Source organism: Salarias fasciatus, chromosome 15 (genome assembly GCF_902148845.1).
Source record: "Salarias fasciatus chromosome 15, fSalaFa1.1, whole genome shotgun sequence".
NCBI classification, from domain to species: domain Eukaryota; kingdom Metazoa; phylum Chordata; class Actinopteri; order Blenniiformes; family Blenniidae; genus Salarias; species Salarias fasciatus.
The window spans coordinates 11772184-11786471 of NC_043759.1; the positions used below are offsets into that span (position 1 = coordinate 11772184).

The 14288-nt window shown below is 44.0% G+C and overlaps 1 protein-coding gene across 6 annotated transcripts in view; it reads right to left on the reverse strand.

The window, feature by feature from the left end:
* Positions 1 to 2026: 2026 nt before the first annotated feature.
* Positions 2027 to 14288, reverse strand: part of utrn (utrophin) — a 186967-nt gene continuing 174705 nt past the window's right edge. For all 6 annotated transcript variants that reach the window (XM_030110917.1, XM_030110918.1, XM_030110916.1 and 3 more), the window contains 6 exons: positions 10940 to 11101; positions 9894 to 10122; positions 7060 to 7135; positions 6764 to 6847; positions 4874 to 4899; positions 2027 to 3415 (listed from right to left, as the gene is read on the reverse strand). In XM_030110917.1, the coding sequence (XP_029966777.1) occupies positions 3407 to 3415; positions 4874 to 4899; positions 6764 to 6847; positions 7060 to 7135; positions 9894 to 10122; positions 10940 to 11101 (586 nt within the window). In that variant the 3' untranslated portion in view covers positions 2027 to 3406. The remainder of the gene's footprint in view (positions 3416 to 4873; positions 4900 to 6763; positions 6848 to 7059; positions 7136 to 9893; positions 10123 to 10939; positions 11102 to 14288) is intronic.

Consider the following 14288-nt stretch of genomic DNA (forward strand, 5'->3'; position numbering starts at 1 on the left):
AAACGCTGAAACTAAATAACACATTTTCAATATTGCTTCAGCACATTTATAAATTGACTTTGTGTTTTCACACCAGCGCCATTTCTCTAAACTTATGGATATTACGTCATTAATTAATGGAAAAACAAGTGTTTGAGGGGAGAACTGGGGGGTCGGCTTGCGGTACAGCCTGGAGTTACAGTGAGAAATGTATAAATGTTGTTTTTTTTTACCAAGAACATCCAAACTCAACTGTTTTAGGCTTTACAGGTTAGGTGACGCAATCTCCAGCACAGACGGAACATGAGTGAAGAGCATGTTGGACTCATTTAGAGAAGGCACTACTACTACTTTTTGCTTTTATTCTTTGTGTTAATCCCAGTTTTCATTGAGTTTTAATCAGTAAGAGCTGTCGCTGGACGACCTGTGTTTTACTGTCAGGCGGCTTGAATGACAAGAGAGCCGAGTCTTCCTCTGCACCCCTTTAAAGCTGACGCTACATTAAAGTTTCCCTGCCCTTCCTCCCCTGTTTTAAAGTTTCCTGAGCGTAATCAACATCGCAGCCACATGAGGCTGCTGAGGCAACGGGCCTTAAGTCACTCTGATTAAACGCAGTCTTCAATATTTGGTTGGCTGCTCAAATCCTCTGAGCAATAGGCTGAACTTTGACCCCAACTTTGGGAACTAGAAAGTATCAATTACATTGTTATCATATAATTATTTAAATATCAGCTTAGTGAGTTGTGTTTCTGCTGAAGTGCAGAGGACTAATCTGGTCCAGTAAGAAGAATGTTCCTCAGTGGGACTCGACAGTTTAATGCACAGTCGAAGTGCTTAATCAGGATTTCTAATAACTCATTCAGTCTTTTCTCCTTTATCTAAGTTGCTCATGAGCTCATTAGATTGTTGAAGCAATTAAACCAAATCCACCTCAATAGCAATATTATCACATTAATATTAATAACAATAATCTCTTTAAGACTGGACACACTGGTGGATAAGTACCGATCCTCTCGAGCGTACGGTACTTTGTTACTTACAGACATCTCTTCCTCTTACGAGCAGATTCTTGGAGTGAGTTACAGAAACAGAAGTGGAGGACTAATTAAAACACCTCGGGGAGTCCGGAGGATGTGCACACGCTGTCCGTACAGAGCCAGAAAATGTACAGTAGCCCCAGATCCAATTAGGGTGCACCGCCATTTGCCTGCTGTTGCATTAATATAGTTTTAAGGAATTATTAGACCACAGATGATAGAATATAGCAGTAAACGAAGGGGGAAAAACAGCAGATGCCTCCAAACATTGACTATTTTTACAAGTTAATGTTGAAAAAAATACATTTAACCCATCAGAAACACATTAAAATGAGCAATGTGCTGATATTTCACTGTGAAAACCAACTCCAGGAAGTTTGAAATTAATAAAGTATCTACCTTTCCAACATGTCTAATATGAGATTGAATTTTTTTTTTTTTTTTTTTTTGACATTGTGAATTGATCACTTTCCATCAGGACTTCAGAAACGTGTTTCCACTTTCCTGGATGTAAATGGAATTTGTAAAAATTGAATAGCCAGATTATCTTTGTAGCCGATCAGTTTTTTTCAGCCTTAAAGAAAGCTGAAATAACGATTTCATTCACGGCAGCACAATGTTGCTCGGAATGAAAAAAACCTGCCTCTCCAGTGAAAGGTTAAGAAGCTAATTGATTTTCATCATTTGTTCATTCGGAGTCCTCGGCTCCTGCTCAGCATGCCGACCGCAAAACCTGTAATAATGATCCGACTTCTCGCTGTGTGATCAATTCCTTTGATAAACAGTAATGATCCTGGCTGGATGACAGCTGAGGAGTGAGCAGTAATGAGGTTTATGTTCCTCAAAGCAGGTGCGGCGGCGGCGGAGGCGACGTGACGGATTCCTGACTCGCGATAATGAAATCAGTGAAGTGATTAATGTCTCTGCGTTTAAATGTTTACTGTATCAATCGGCTATTGCGTTTCTAACGGGCGCAGAGATGAAAAAGCACTGACAGCAGAGGGGGCGTGTGCTTGTTATAAAAATTTTTTTTATTTAGAATAAAACAACGTAGCCATCGTACATGTAGTGTGGTCAATCTATTTTACATACCTCAGGAGGAACGACACAGTTCTGCTATGGTACGGTTCGGCATGATTGTGATCAATTAAAAATCCTCGCCGGCATCTTCATCGTCACGAGTCTACAGCCAGAGAGGGTTATAGTAGTGTTGTTCAGTCTCACAAGTTTTACAGGATAGCATATAGCACGACAACACGACGCGGTGAGGGACCAGTGCTAGAAGGCCAGTGGAAAAAAAAAAAAAAAAAAAAAAAAAAAATCCAACGAGTAACACTCATCAGAGCGGGAGACGGGCGTCAGCAGGCCACAGACCCAGTAACAGTAACTTCTAGTTCTCTTTTCACTTGGCAACTCCTCGATGCAGTGTACACCAATACAGTGAGCTAAAGCTTAGGATGCTTCGCCGGGCTGTTCACGTTGGTTCAGACAACCGCGAAAAAACAAAAACTGTGTCTATGAGTCTGAGGTAGCAAGGCAATCATGGCTTTCCTCTGATTTCTCAACATATACCTCTTTAAAAAAAAAAAAAAAAAAAAAAGCTAATCTACACGATGACGGCAGGTCTCTTACAAACCGAGCTTCGGGACAACTGTAGAACTTTAAATCTATATTTTCCAAAAATTTCTCTTTATGCACAATCCCGCTGTAATTCAACACGTCTCCACTCTGTCTTCCACGCGTGGAATGACAAACTGTATAGGCACAGAAGGGGTCAAAAGGTTTACGTCAACAGATCGCAGGTGAGACGGAGTCCGCCGGCATGTCGATGCTTTAAAGGGGAACTTGACATCAAGCATGCTACGAAACACGAACAGACGGGTCACATTCCCCCATTACACCCCCCCCCCAACCCCCAAAAAAATCCTTCCATCCACTGAATGTTGTTTCTACGCCCCTGTTAAGTCTGCGGCAAATCATAGCGACCCGGGGCTGGTTGGTACAAAGCAGTGGAATGACACAAATGTAACAGTTTGATTCCCACGAAGGTCGAATCTGGAAACAAAAAACACAAACACCGAACCACCCTCTGAAAACAAAAAGAGCGTATTTCACTATACAAAGCCCCGTGTCCATATACTCATCTCCATATCTAAATAAATCACTGACAAATGTTCAATCAGATACAATCTACAGTTTTATAAAATGTACAGTTTGCATAGTACAAGACAAGGTGGTAAAAGTAGTTAAGTTGTCTGCTCCTGTGCGTCTTTGGGATCTGGGGCCGGTGGGGGGGGGGGGAGGCCGGTGGGGTTGTTGTTGTTGTTGGTTGTTGTTGTTGTCTGCTCGGGAATGGTCACAGAGACACTCTCCTCCTCTGGAAACGGTCCTCACATCACCTGCAGAGAGACACGGGAATGTTGGATCAACAGTGTGTGTGTGTGTGTGTGTGTGGGTGTGTGTGTTTCATGTGCATGTGAACTGAAGTGCAGCTCTGAGATGACGAGAACGTGATAAGAGTCGCCTCAGCGTGAGTCTGAGCGCGTTTCTGCTCATCAGGACACCAGTGTGTGGGACGCGTCGGGAGTCTGAACAATGTAATCGGGTTTGAAAGCTGGTAAATGGACGACGGTCCCTCTAGCCAGTTATAGTCCATTAGCATCGCAGAGGGAAGCCGGGGAAGAAGAAGAAAAAAAAAAAAAACAGCTGGAGTTTGGAGGATTTTTTTTTTCAAAACCCGACTGTCCTCCGAGACGAGGAATCACGCACTCGGGCCTATTCACCCATGCTTTAAGCGTGAAAGGAAGTGCGCCGCTCGCCAAGGACAATAAAAACAAAGTAAGGAGCGAAGGGACGTGTGGGAAATGAAAATATTCCGCCTGATTGTTGGTTGATGCGCCGTTGTGTAACTCTGACGCAGGACGGGAATCAGATGAGACGGCTGTGTAGACGGCTGACGCTCTTCAGGACAGGGGGTAAACAATGCATCATCAACAACAACAAATGCGGCTGCGAGGAAATCAGTTACTCAATTATCTCCTCGTGTTTTTGTCAGCAGGTGATTTTTTTAAAACATTTTTTTCATGTTTACATGACGTGTGTGAGGAGCGAAGGTCCTTTCAGACGATCAATATGTGTGGCGTCCTTCCATCTGTGCTGCGTGGATTAAAACTGATACAGGCGAGATGGATTTCCACAGCAGATGGGGGAGATAAATAAAAAATAAAGAGGAGGACTGAATACAAACTGAGTATTAGGAGAGTCCCGGAGTCACAATCAGCCTGATCTGACCTAAATCAAATTTAGAGGTGGGAATTGCTCAAAATGATGAGTTAAAGTAAGAACGTCAGCCTTGAGCAAAGCAGAAATGAATTCAAAGTAAATAGGCAGTTTAACCGGCGTGTGAAGGGAGCAGGGGGACGAGCTGAGCGGCTTAAAGAGACGCAGGAAGGAGAGACGGAGCGGAGGGGTAAATAATTACAGCCGGGAGAGGTCAGTGGCAACAGCTTTCACAATACCTCTGTCCCAAAATGCACCTTGGCCCCAGACCGGCAGACCGTGAGGAGCTGCTAATGGCGCTCCCCAGAGATCCATTAGCCACCTCTCTCTCTCTCTCTCTCTCACAGGACGCCAAATGTAAGGGGGCCGAGGCGGGCGAAGGCTACACGGAAAGGACGACTCCTGCAACAGCCGCTGTAATTACCTCCGAAGCCAGCTCGCCTCTAACTTCTTTCACCTTCACCGGTGGCGGAAGCGCGGCGCTTCCGCCACACGGCGAGGAGGAAACGCGGGCGTCTCGTCCTCTACCAGAATTCATATTACTTTGAATGTAGCAGTGGGAAGGATCCATGTCTTACCTGGGGTCTTGGGGAGAGGCTCGAGGCTGTGGGAGACAAAACAAAGAGAGAGATTTGTAGTTTAACACTTGAACTCCCCGGTTCATCTCTGTTTTTATAAGTCTTCACTAAATTATCAGCCCCTGGGTCCCTCCCACGTACTCATGCACACACTCCGCTCTGCGCTGCCTCGGAGCTGTGCAGTAACCAAAGTCTAATAATGCTGCCAGATAAGAATGGATTTTTAACTAAAGCCCCCGTAGGAGATTCAACTCTGCGAAGAATGAATGCAATTTGAAGTCGGTGAGCTCTTCTCCGATATTCAAACATTTAATGTTTTTTTCTTTTTGATTAAAAACCCCAGAGGCCAAAACAGCTTCCAATTCACTTATTATGATCAGTTAAAGCTTTGTTGTGTCTGCTGGCTGCAGACAGCAGCCCAGTGAGCGCCGCACTCAAACCACACAGACCATGTTAGAGAGCCGACGGTGGTCAGGAAACGCCTGTGAAGCCAGAACGTCTTCTCTTAATGAAGACCGGCGATGTCAAGGCGAATATCTAAATTCTAAAGCACAATACCAAGAGGGTGAGTTGGTAACAAGACGCACAGTGAGGCTGCAAATATTTTGAGGCCAAGGAAGCAACAGGCTTTTACCCAAAGATATACTCAAAGCGTTTTGTTTTTTAAACATTTCTGTTGTTATACGGTGTATCTTTGTGCTGCTCCAGCATCATTTAGATCAAATTGGGTTGTTTGAGTTCCTTCTGCACTAAAGTGAGATGAACTCCACCTTTTACACAACAGGGGTTCAATAGAAGACAAATACGTGAAAGTTAAGCAAGGTAAAACAACAACAGAAAAAAAAAAATAAAACCCCTTTACTCCCCATAGTTATACTCCCATGTAGAATATATTGACTAATATTCAGTTTCAAATGATTTTCTTCATAATCCAACATTCTGGTCTGGTTCAAATATTTCCTGTTCAGATCAAGCATCAAATTTGAATAATGAGGAAAAAAAAAAAAAAAAAAAAATGACCCCCCAAAAAAATCCTTGAGGCTACATCTTAAATCTGTGCATCTAGCGGCACACATAAAAGCAAAAACATGAAGCCACAATGCAGATGAACCTTTATACACTCCACAAGTTGTTTGCTGTTTCTTTGATGAAACACAGAACAAGACCCTTTGAATTCATGACGACTGACGAGTCCCCTTGGAGCTCGCCACTCCGCCGCGCACGGACACGCAGTGCGCTCAAAACAAAGCTGGAACGACGGCATGAGGCAAACAGATGCAGAGTGGGACTGTGTGAAAGGGTGAGAGATGGCTTCACTCACTCACACCTTTCTTTTTCTCCAAACAATCCATTTTTATGAAGCACAATTCTGCATTGTTCGAGGCCTGTGTGGAAGCACTGAGATAAAAGTGGGAAAGGTTGAAGCTTTAAAACCATTTTTCAGCTGAATTGCAGAGTCCACTGATTAATTACAGCAGTCACTTATTTTTTTGAGCTACTTTTAAAAACCCATTAATCACACGAGTCGAGTTCCAACGAAACATGCCAAAGTTTCAACTGTGAGTGTTTTTCCAAACAAGTAGTGCGAAAAAGGTTGATTTTTTACGCATCTGTTAAAGATTAAAGCGGTTTCATTGTCATTGTAAGACCGCAATCTGCAGCAAAGCATTTAAAATGTAAATAAATGGTATTTCCTAATGATCGGAATGCAAACTGTTGGTGTGGGGACACCAATATACCCGATTTAGCCATCCAGTACGCCACACATGAGGCTAAACAAACAGACGCTCTGATTTACTGCTGTCGTGTGGCTTCATGTCTGAAGAAATCTGCCATCTGAGGAGAGGGAAACACGGTGGGAGAGAGGAGACGGAAGGCTTAGACACTTACGACTGCATGCAGGGAAGGAGTTGTTAATCTGCTCCATTACATCTGCCAGGTCAGAGTTGCTGTTGTGGGAGTCCAGCAGCTCATCTGAACACACACACACACGCACACGCACACACGGAGGAAAGTTTATCGATCAGTGTATGCACCCTGGTGCTTTTCTCTGTTGTGATCAAGCTTTCAGGTTTTACATTTCATCAAAGGAAATGTAAGTATTGATTGAAGGACAGGTGATGTACCTGATATCAATGACAGAGTCAGTGTTTATGTCTAAAGGCAATAAGTATCAAGCAGCTCACCTGAGTTTTCATTAAGAGGCCCTCGATCTTGCACGGTGGGAGACGACACTCCGTTTATCCTGGCGTCCACCTCCGGCTGACAGAGAGACAAGAAAAAATGGAAATATGAAAAAAAACTAACCAAAAAAAAAAAACAACAACAACCACTACAAAAAAATCAGTCCTTATAACGCAATTATTCCGCTTGGCATCTGCTTGATAACTCGACAATCAGCTGAGCTTCACAGCGTCAGGCAACAACAAAGGAATAAGAGAGAGCAGCACAAAGAGGCCGGTGACGAGCAGAAAACCATCCCTCAAACACGTTACGGTGTGAAACACAATCAAATGCTGGAAAGGACATTTGCACAGTTTCAGAGAAAAATCCTGCACCGCCAACAACAATGAATGAATTTAAGTTACTGTTAGTTAAAATGTGAATATTATTTGCACATAATACGAAACAACACAGACAAGAAAATCTGTTTTCATTTTCCACTGTTGCAGATATATTACCGTGTTTCTCATGTGTCCCACTTCCAGTAAACACTGATTTATTTTATGTTACTTCTTCTATGCATATATGTATTCCAAAATAAAACAACATATCTTGTTGTTATTCTTTCGCTTTTTACGTGGCTTATAGAACATCAATTTGCAAATCGACTGAATCCGCTGAAGTGCCAGACAGTGAAGCTGCTCCCTTCACTGTGTTTAGAGGCCATAAAGATGTTCTGCAGCCTTGGTATCAACAGTGGAGCGCGGGGCCGACTTGACCCTTTATTCATTAATCTTCTGTGCTGCTTTGTCAGGCTTCCAGTTGTCGGTTGCTGCAATGTGCCACAGAAAGGTGCACGCTCTCTGGATGAGTCCAGCGCAGGACAAACGCAGACAGACTGCTGACCTCTATGCCGCTGTGCAGCCGAAGATAAACGCTCACATGGATTTCAGTTTAAACTGAATAAAAATCCCACATTCAAGTCGCAGCTAAAAAGCAAAGTCTGAGTAAACACAATACTTTTTTTTCTGATGCACAGAAGCAAATACATGATGTCCGGTGACATTTACGACAGAAGCTCCCATGTCCTTCAGCTTCACAGCTGCGAGGAAACTAAATCAATGCCTCCTTCTCCTCAAACCCCTCTTCGTCGTCTCTCTCCCCGTCTCCAGGAGCCCCCGGCTCCAGTAAAGGCTAACATGTTGGAAGCGTCTCCAGAGCACCACCAGTGTCTGGAGGCGTGTCTCAGAATAGCTCAGGTCAGGGCTCTGGTCAGGCTTCGGGAAGTGTGAGTTTGATGCCTGCCGTCACGCTGGCAGGCTTCATTATTCTGCAGCTTGGTAGCAACGCTGCGGCTGACCTGAAGACATGTTGACATATCAGGGACCTAAATGTCAGACGAAAGAAGATCTTATTCAGAGCGGTGAAGTTATTGCCGGCATGTACCATATTATGTTTACATTTCTTTGTCAGAATTTGGATCAACATCAGTTTTTCATCAAACCCTCCAATGGAGAAACAGCAGCCACACGGGAATGAAAAACCGTATTGTTTGCACTGCAACAAAGCACCGTGCAATAAATCACCATTTTACTGCATGAACACAGAACGAAAGTGTTTTAATGAACAGTAATAAAATATTGGATTATAGCACAGGGGGCTGCACGGTGATGCAGTGGATTTTTACTCCTACCTCAGAGAGAAATCTCCAGTTTGAGACCACAAAATGTGTTGAGAATTTTTGCGCAGTTTGCACAATTTCTGATTTACTTTCATAGTTCAAAAACATGTAATTAAGGTAAATTGGTAAATTTATGGTGTTTAATCTCAATGTAGCTCACGCACATTGCCTCTTCAGACACAAAGCTGATTTCCATCAATTAATAAACTCCTGAGTGACGCTGGCTGCTGCCTCTCTGCTGCGAGTCACGACCAGGACTCCAGCTTCAATACCTGTTTGCTCAGCCTGATTCCCGCTTGTCTGACTGGAGTGTTTCTCGATCGGCGGAAAGAATCCGAAACTCGATGAGCAATTAGGTCAGACATAAACAAATCTGGAAGTTATTGATAGAGGGACCGGAGATGGATGCCGGGTTGAACGGTAATGATGTGATTCAGATGTAATCTGGGAGTTTATTATTCACAAACTCAGCAATCTGAGGATAAATGATGAAGAGGTTATCACAGATACACAGGCATGTGGAAGTGAAGGGTTTATAATTGAAAAGCATATTTAGGTTTTTTGTTTTTTTCTTTTTTGAATGACTTTGAAAGAATCCTGTTAGTTTATTGGATACATTTTGTTCCGGTGTTTAAATGAGTACTTTTTTTTTTTTTTTTTTGTATTTTATGAGTAGCTGTGAAACAGCCCTGCCAGCTGGTGTGTATGAGTGAGTCTGTGAACTGTGATTACTGCCCTGCTGCTCCACAGCAACAAACCTAATGAACTGAACGGAAAGACAACTTATGGAGCAAACAAACTTTAAATCACAGCTGTGTGTGTGAGATATGCTCAGAGGATACTTCATGATGAGGAAACTCAGAATTCCTCTGGAAGAATCGATTACCTAATTTAATTCTGAACAACAGCAGCAAAGGTTTCAGTAGGAACTGTTGTGTTTTTACAGATTAGTTTCATTAGAATGTAATTATCAAGTCTGTGTGAGTTATGAAAGTTATGAAGATTGAAAATGATGTTAGCAACATAAGGAAACCCAGAGAGCCTTGCGGTACTTCATATCTGAATATATTTCACACATTATCAAGACATTAAAGATGTCTGCTGTGGAACGGCCTCTTGTTGAATCTCTTGTAATCCCTGTATCTGTTGTCGGGGAGGACGGATGCGCTGCGTCACCTGGTGCAGGAGCTGTCGGAGGCGGTGGAGCTGAGACTCCAGCTGCTTGTTGTGTTCCTCCAGGATGTGCATGCGCGCCTCCAGCCGCCCTTTGTGTTGCCTCAACAGCTTGGCCTCGGCCAGAAGATCAGCCTCATCGGGGTGTGCGGAGGGGCCCTCTGACTCCCAGTGGCCGGCGGGAGACGCCCCTCGCTGCTCCTTCAGCTGCTCATACTCCCTCTGAAGGGTCCTGCGAAGAAGGGAAAAGATGGGAGTTACAGTCTGGCCGGTGTTTACCCTGCTGAACACCTGGGAGACAGCCGACAGCAACCTGTACCATCATCAAAGCATCATGTGGGGGATAATCTCTTTATTTTTTTCCTGCGTCGCGTTTTCTATGCTTAATGATCATAAATATGATACTTTTAGTGTTTTGCCTGAAAGACTATCAAGAGGCTGTTAAAGCCTCGCTGTGAAGCCCCACAGTGGGGTGCCGCACAAAAATACCACCCTCATGTTTACCTCTGCTTTCAGCGCTCTCAGTGAAATCCTATTTGAAGTGGGTGCACAAACATAAAGGACCCCCCCCCCCCCCCCCCCCCCCCCCCCCCCCACACTGCCAAATCTCCCTCCTCACCTCCTCCCTCCCATAAGCTGCGATGCTTTACGTAAGACGGCATTTACGAACCCGACGATAAAGCTCCCCGTCGCCCTCCTCCTCCGTGCGCCCTGCTCTTCCGGAGTGCCCGTCGGTGTGTGTAATCAGTGTTAAATCACTCCAGCCGAGCCTCTGGCTGTGCATAGGCATCTCGACTACAATAGATTGTGCAGTCACTTTCAGTCTGGAAGCCATCTCCATTTACAAATCAAACTTGGGAAGGACTTGGCCAGTGAGCCAAACTGAAGGTACGGGAAGTGTGTGTATAAGTGTGTGTGTACTATAGTTTTCACTTGAGTGAGGCAATGAGCACATCCTCTCAGATGACACTGAACTATAAATAAACGCAGGTGCTCGATTTAAATGCACTGGACATAAAAATCTTATACGAGCATTTCGAACTTCTTACCTCTGCTCCTCCTCGAGCCGGGCGATGATCCGCTCCAGCTCGCCTCTCTCCTCCCTCTCCACCGCCTGCAGGATCTGAGCGGGGCTCTGGGGCTGGCTGCACGGGGAGCCCTCCCCTCCCAGCGTCTGGCAGTACTGGATGATCAGAGCGTGCTCGTCGTCCCTGCGGAAACAGCACAGAGTTGCGTGATGAGTGTGAAGCTCTGACATCTTGTCCCCGGCTCGTCGGTTCAATCCACCGTCTGTTCTTCTAAGACGGGCCCGACTTAATTCACCGTGCGCACAGTGTAGAACTGGAAGAAAATCTGCTGTCATTTAGAAGAATCATGGCGCAAACAAATCAGGAGAAATTACTTGGAGTAGGCCCCAGGAACGTACCGGAGCATGCAGTGCAGAGAGCGAGAGCGACGCTGCAGACAAACTAATGTTTGACAAGGGTGCAATGGTTTCATTAGGAATTCAAATCAGGCTAATTTCAGCATAATATTTAAATAATCGTTTCAACCTTTGCAAGAGCACTCAGTAAAATATGTGTAAATTAAATATAAGTAAGCCTAAGATGTTGTAATAGATTCATACATTGCATGGCAAATGTACAATAACGTCTCGGGAAGTGGCTGAAAACTGACTGAAATCATACATATTGCAATATATAACTAATGTAGCTTTAGTTCCTATAAAAGATAACTTATAAATTGAGTACTACTGTTCATTTTATAAAAAAAAAGCACATTGATAATTACGTGTATGTTTTCAAAATAGAGAGAAACTGACCACAAATGACACGATACTATTGTTTAAGCACAGGTCTCCCACATCCATGATGAGTTTTGACTGGGAACGAGACACACTTTACTAAAGGAGCCAAACATCACATTGTTTATAAGAGACACCACAATATAAACTCTATCTTAATCATGTGCAGAACATTTTTTCCAACCAATATTCTGGTATTCGTTTCAATTCACCATTGGGAGTTTCGGAGAAGACATAAATATAAATCATCTGAAATAATTTTGCTCTACAATCTGTCTAACTGACCTCACAGTGTTCAAAAGAGGATGCGGTACTAAACACACTTGTGAGAGATGTGACAGGCGGCGTCCGTGAACGTCATAATAAAGAATATGCGGCGGGTCGAATGCAGTGCTGCAGATTCCCCGGTGAAACACATTCGCTGTGTCTTGTGTGATGTGCCAGTCGGAACCATCTGATAAGTGGAATAGGGCAAGGCTGCTGATGGAAAGAGACCGAGGGAGCAAGAGAGAAAGAGCCTGGCAGAGCGATGAGAAGATACGGAGGGAAAAGAGGCAGAAATGGCTGCTGTCTCGTGATTCTGTGTGGTGAAATGTCCTCTTTCTTTGTGTGTTATCTCAATATTATGGAAAAAAGTGTCAATTCTCACGAGCCACTCGTATTCTGAACCTGCCTTGAAGACAAATGAACGACGACCATGCAGGCACACACAAGAAAAAAAAAAAGAAAAAAGCAGATATTGAAAGTCATATCCTTGGCTCAAGTCCTGTCATTTTCAGAGCCAGTTTGACAACCTGAAATAGAGTTTTGGCTGAAAAAGCTTAATGGCATGGGAGCCTCACATGTGGTTTCCTACGCTCCACTAACTGCACTGTATCGGCCCATTCAAACACCCACCAGCGCTCCGGCTGTCATCCCGCAATGTTAACAGTCTCCTCTTTCAGCCATGTGCTGTAATTGTGTTCCCAGATCGAAGGTCATTATATTATAAAACCAGCAGCCAAACCATCACTGCTCCAGAAAACAGGGGCCATATGTTTATTAATGAGCTAAAAATATTTACTCCCACGTTTACAAAATCCAGTTATCTAGAAACGATATGATGCGTCCCTCCTCCAGCCATTGACCCTGGAACCGATCCCAGCTTAAAAAGAGAACGAGTCCAGCACAGAGCAAACACAGAGAGACAGCCACACACACTCCCTGCCATTTACCGCTAATCAGTATTTGGAGACACCAAAAATAGCTATTTCTTGAAGCTGCACTTATTCCTGAATGTGTATCGGTTGCGAACCGAGATTCCTCTCGTCTTGAATAAAGCTTTTGAGGCGAAAGACGCAGCTCTGACGCGATATGGAACAATAGCTCTAGTCTAACGGGACTGGGTAGATTAATCATTCACAAACTGGGGAACTGAAATACCTGAAGTTTTAAAAAGACACCCTTGGAATTCAAACGAATGAGCAAATATTCAAAATGTTATCACCACACTACTTAAGAGGGGATACAAGTAAGAAGCCTATTTTTCTCAGATATGACAATAATTATTCTATTTCACGACCAAGGACTGAGCTGGGCGGCGAGCTAATGAAAGGCACGCAGAATGAGGCTGTCACCCCTTTTCACACAAAAGGAACAATATGCCGAGCCGGCAGCTTTCCACGTACGCCGAGGAGAGAAAGCCTCTCATCATTAACCAGGCAGAGCTGCCCGTGTGACGTGACTCACAAGTTCAGAGCACTCCTTTCTTCAAAAACGGAATGGCAGCCAAGTTTGAATCAATCTTTCATGAATTTTATTACAATTAAAGCCCCAAATAATAAAACTGATGAATACAATTTTTAAGCCAAGAATTCCAAACACTTCTGACATTCCTGCACACTTGAGAAGGAAACATGCCAGAGTATTTTTTTCCCTCCTGTAACCAGGATCCCTCTTTGCATTTTTGCGTACAGTGTCTTTTAAACATTATTTATGCAGTTGTTTGTTCCAGAATTTAAAAAAAAACTCTCCCTATGTTTAGTTATTCATCAGTTTTACTTAAACTCGCATTTCTAACTCAGTGCTGGTGCCGCGTGAAATTTCTTTTGATCTCAATTCTCTCCAAAGTTTTCTTTAAGTTCAGACCAATGTCAAAAGAAAGTCTCCTCTCAAAACAGGAGTTCTGCAGACTTTACCAGGTTTTAATGAAATTCGCCCTCTAGGTATGGCCGCAATGCTGACGCGATTTCTTTAGCAATTAGGAAGCTAGCCAATCACGATATCTCTTGGTGCCATCTACAGTTTGGCCTCTGCTCTGCTTCATCAGGCGGACCGGATTGAACCTTCCTGCAAGCCGGACTGACATCCCCGCTCTGATGCAAAACCTGCAGGTGCCGAAACCTCGGAGTGACTGAAAAACACAGTTTTATTTTAAACGCACTATGAAAGGGTGGACAGGGGTGGAAAAACCTGGAGAATTGACGGTGTGATCTGCCGGGGCGGAGGACAAGGGCTTCAGCAGACACTGAGTGACCAATTAGGAAGGTTCCCATCAGCAGGGAGCGGCGGCACGACGGGCAGAGAGGACCCACAGGACGGGTGGAAGAGGATCA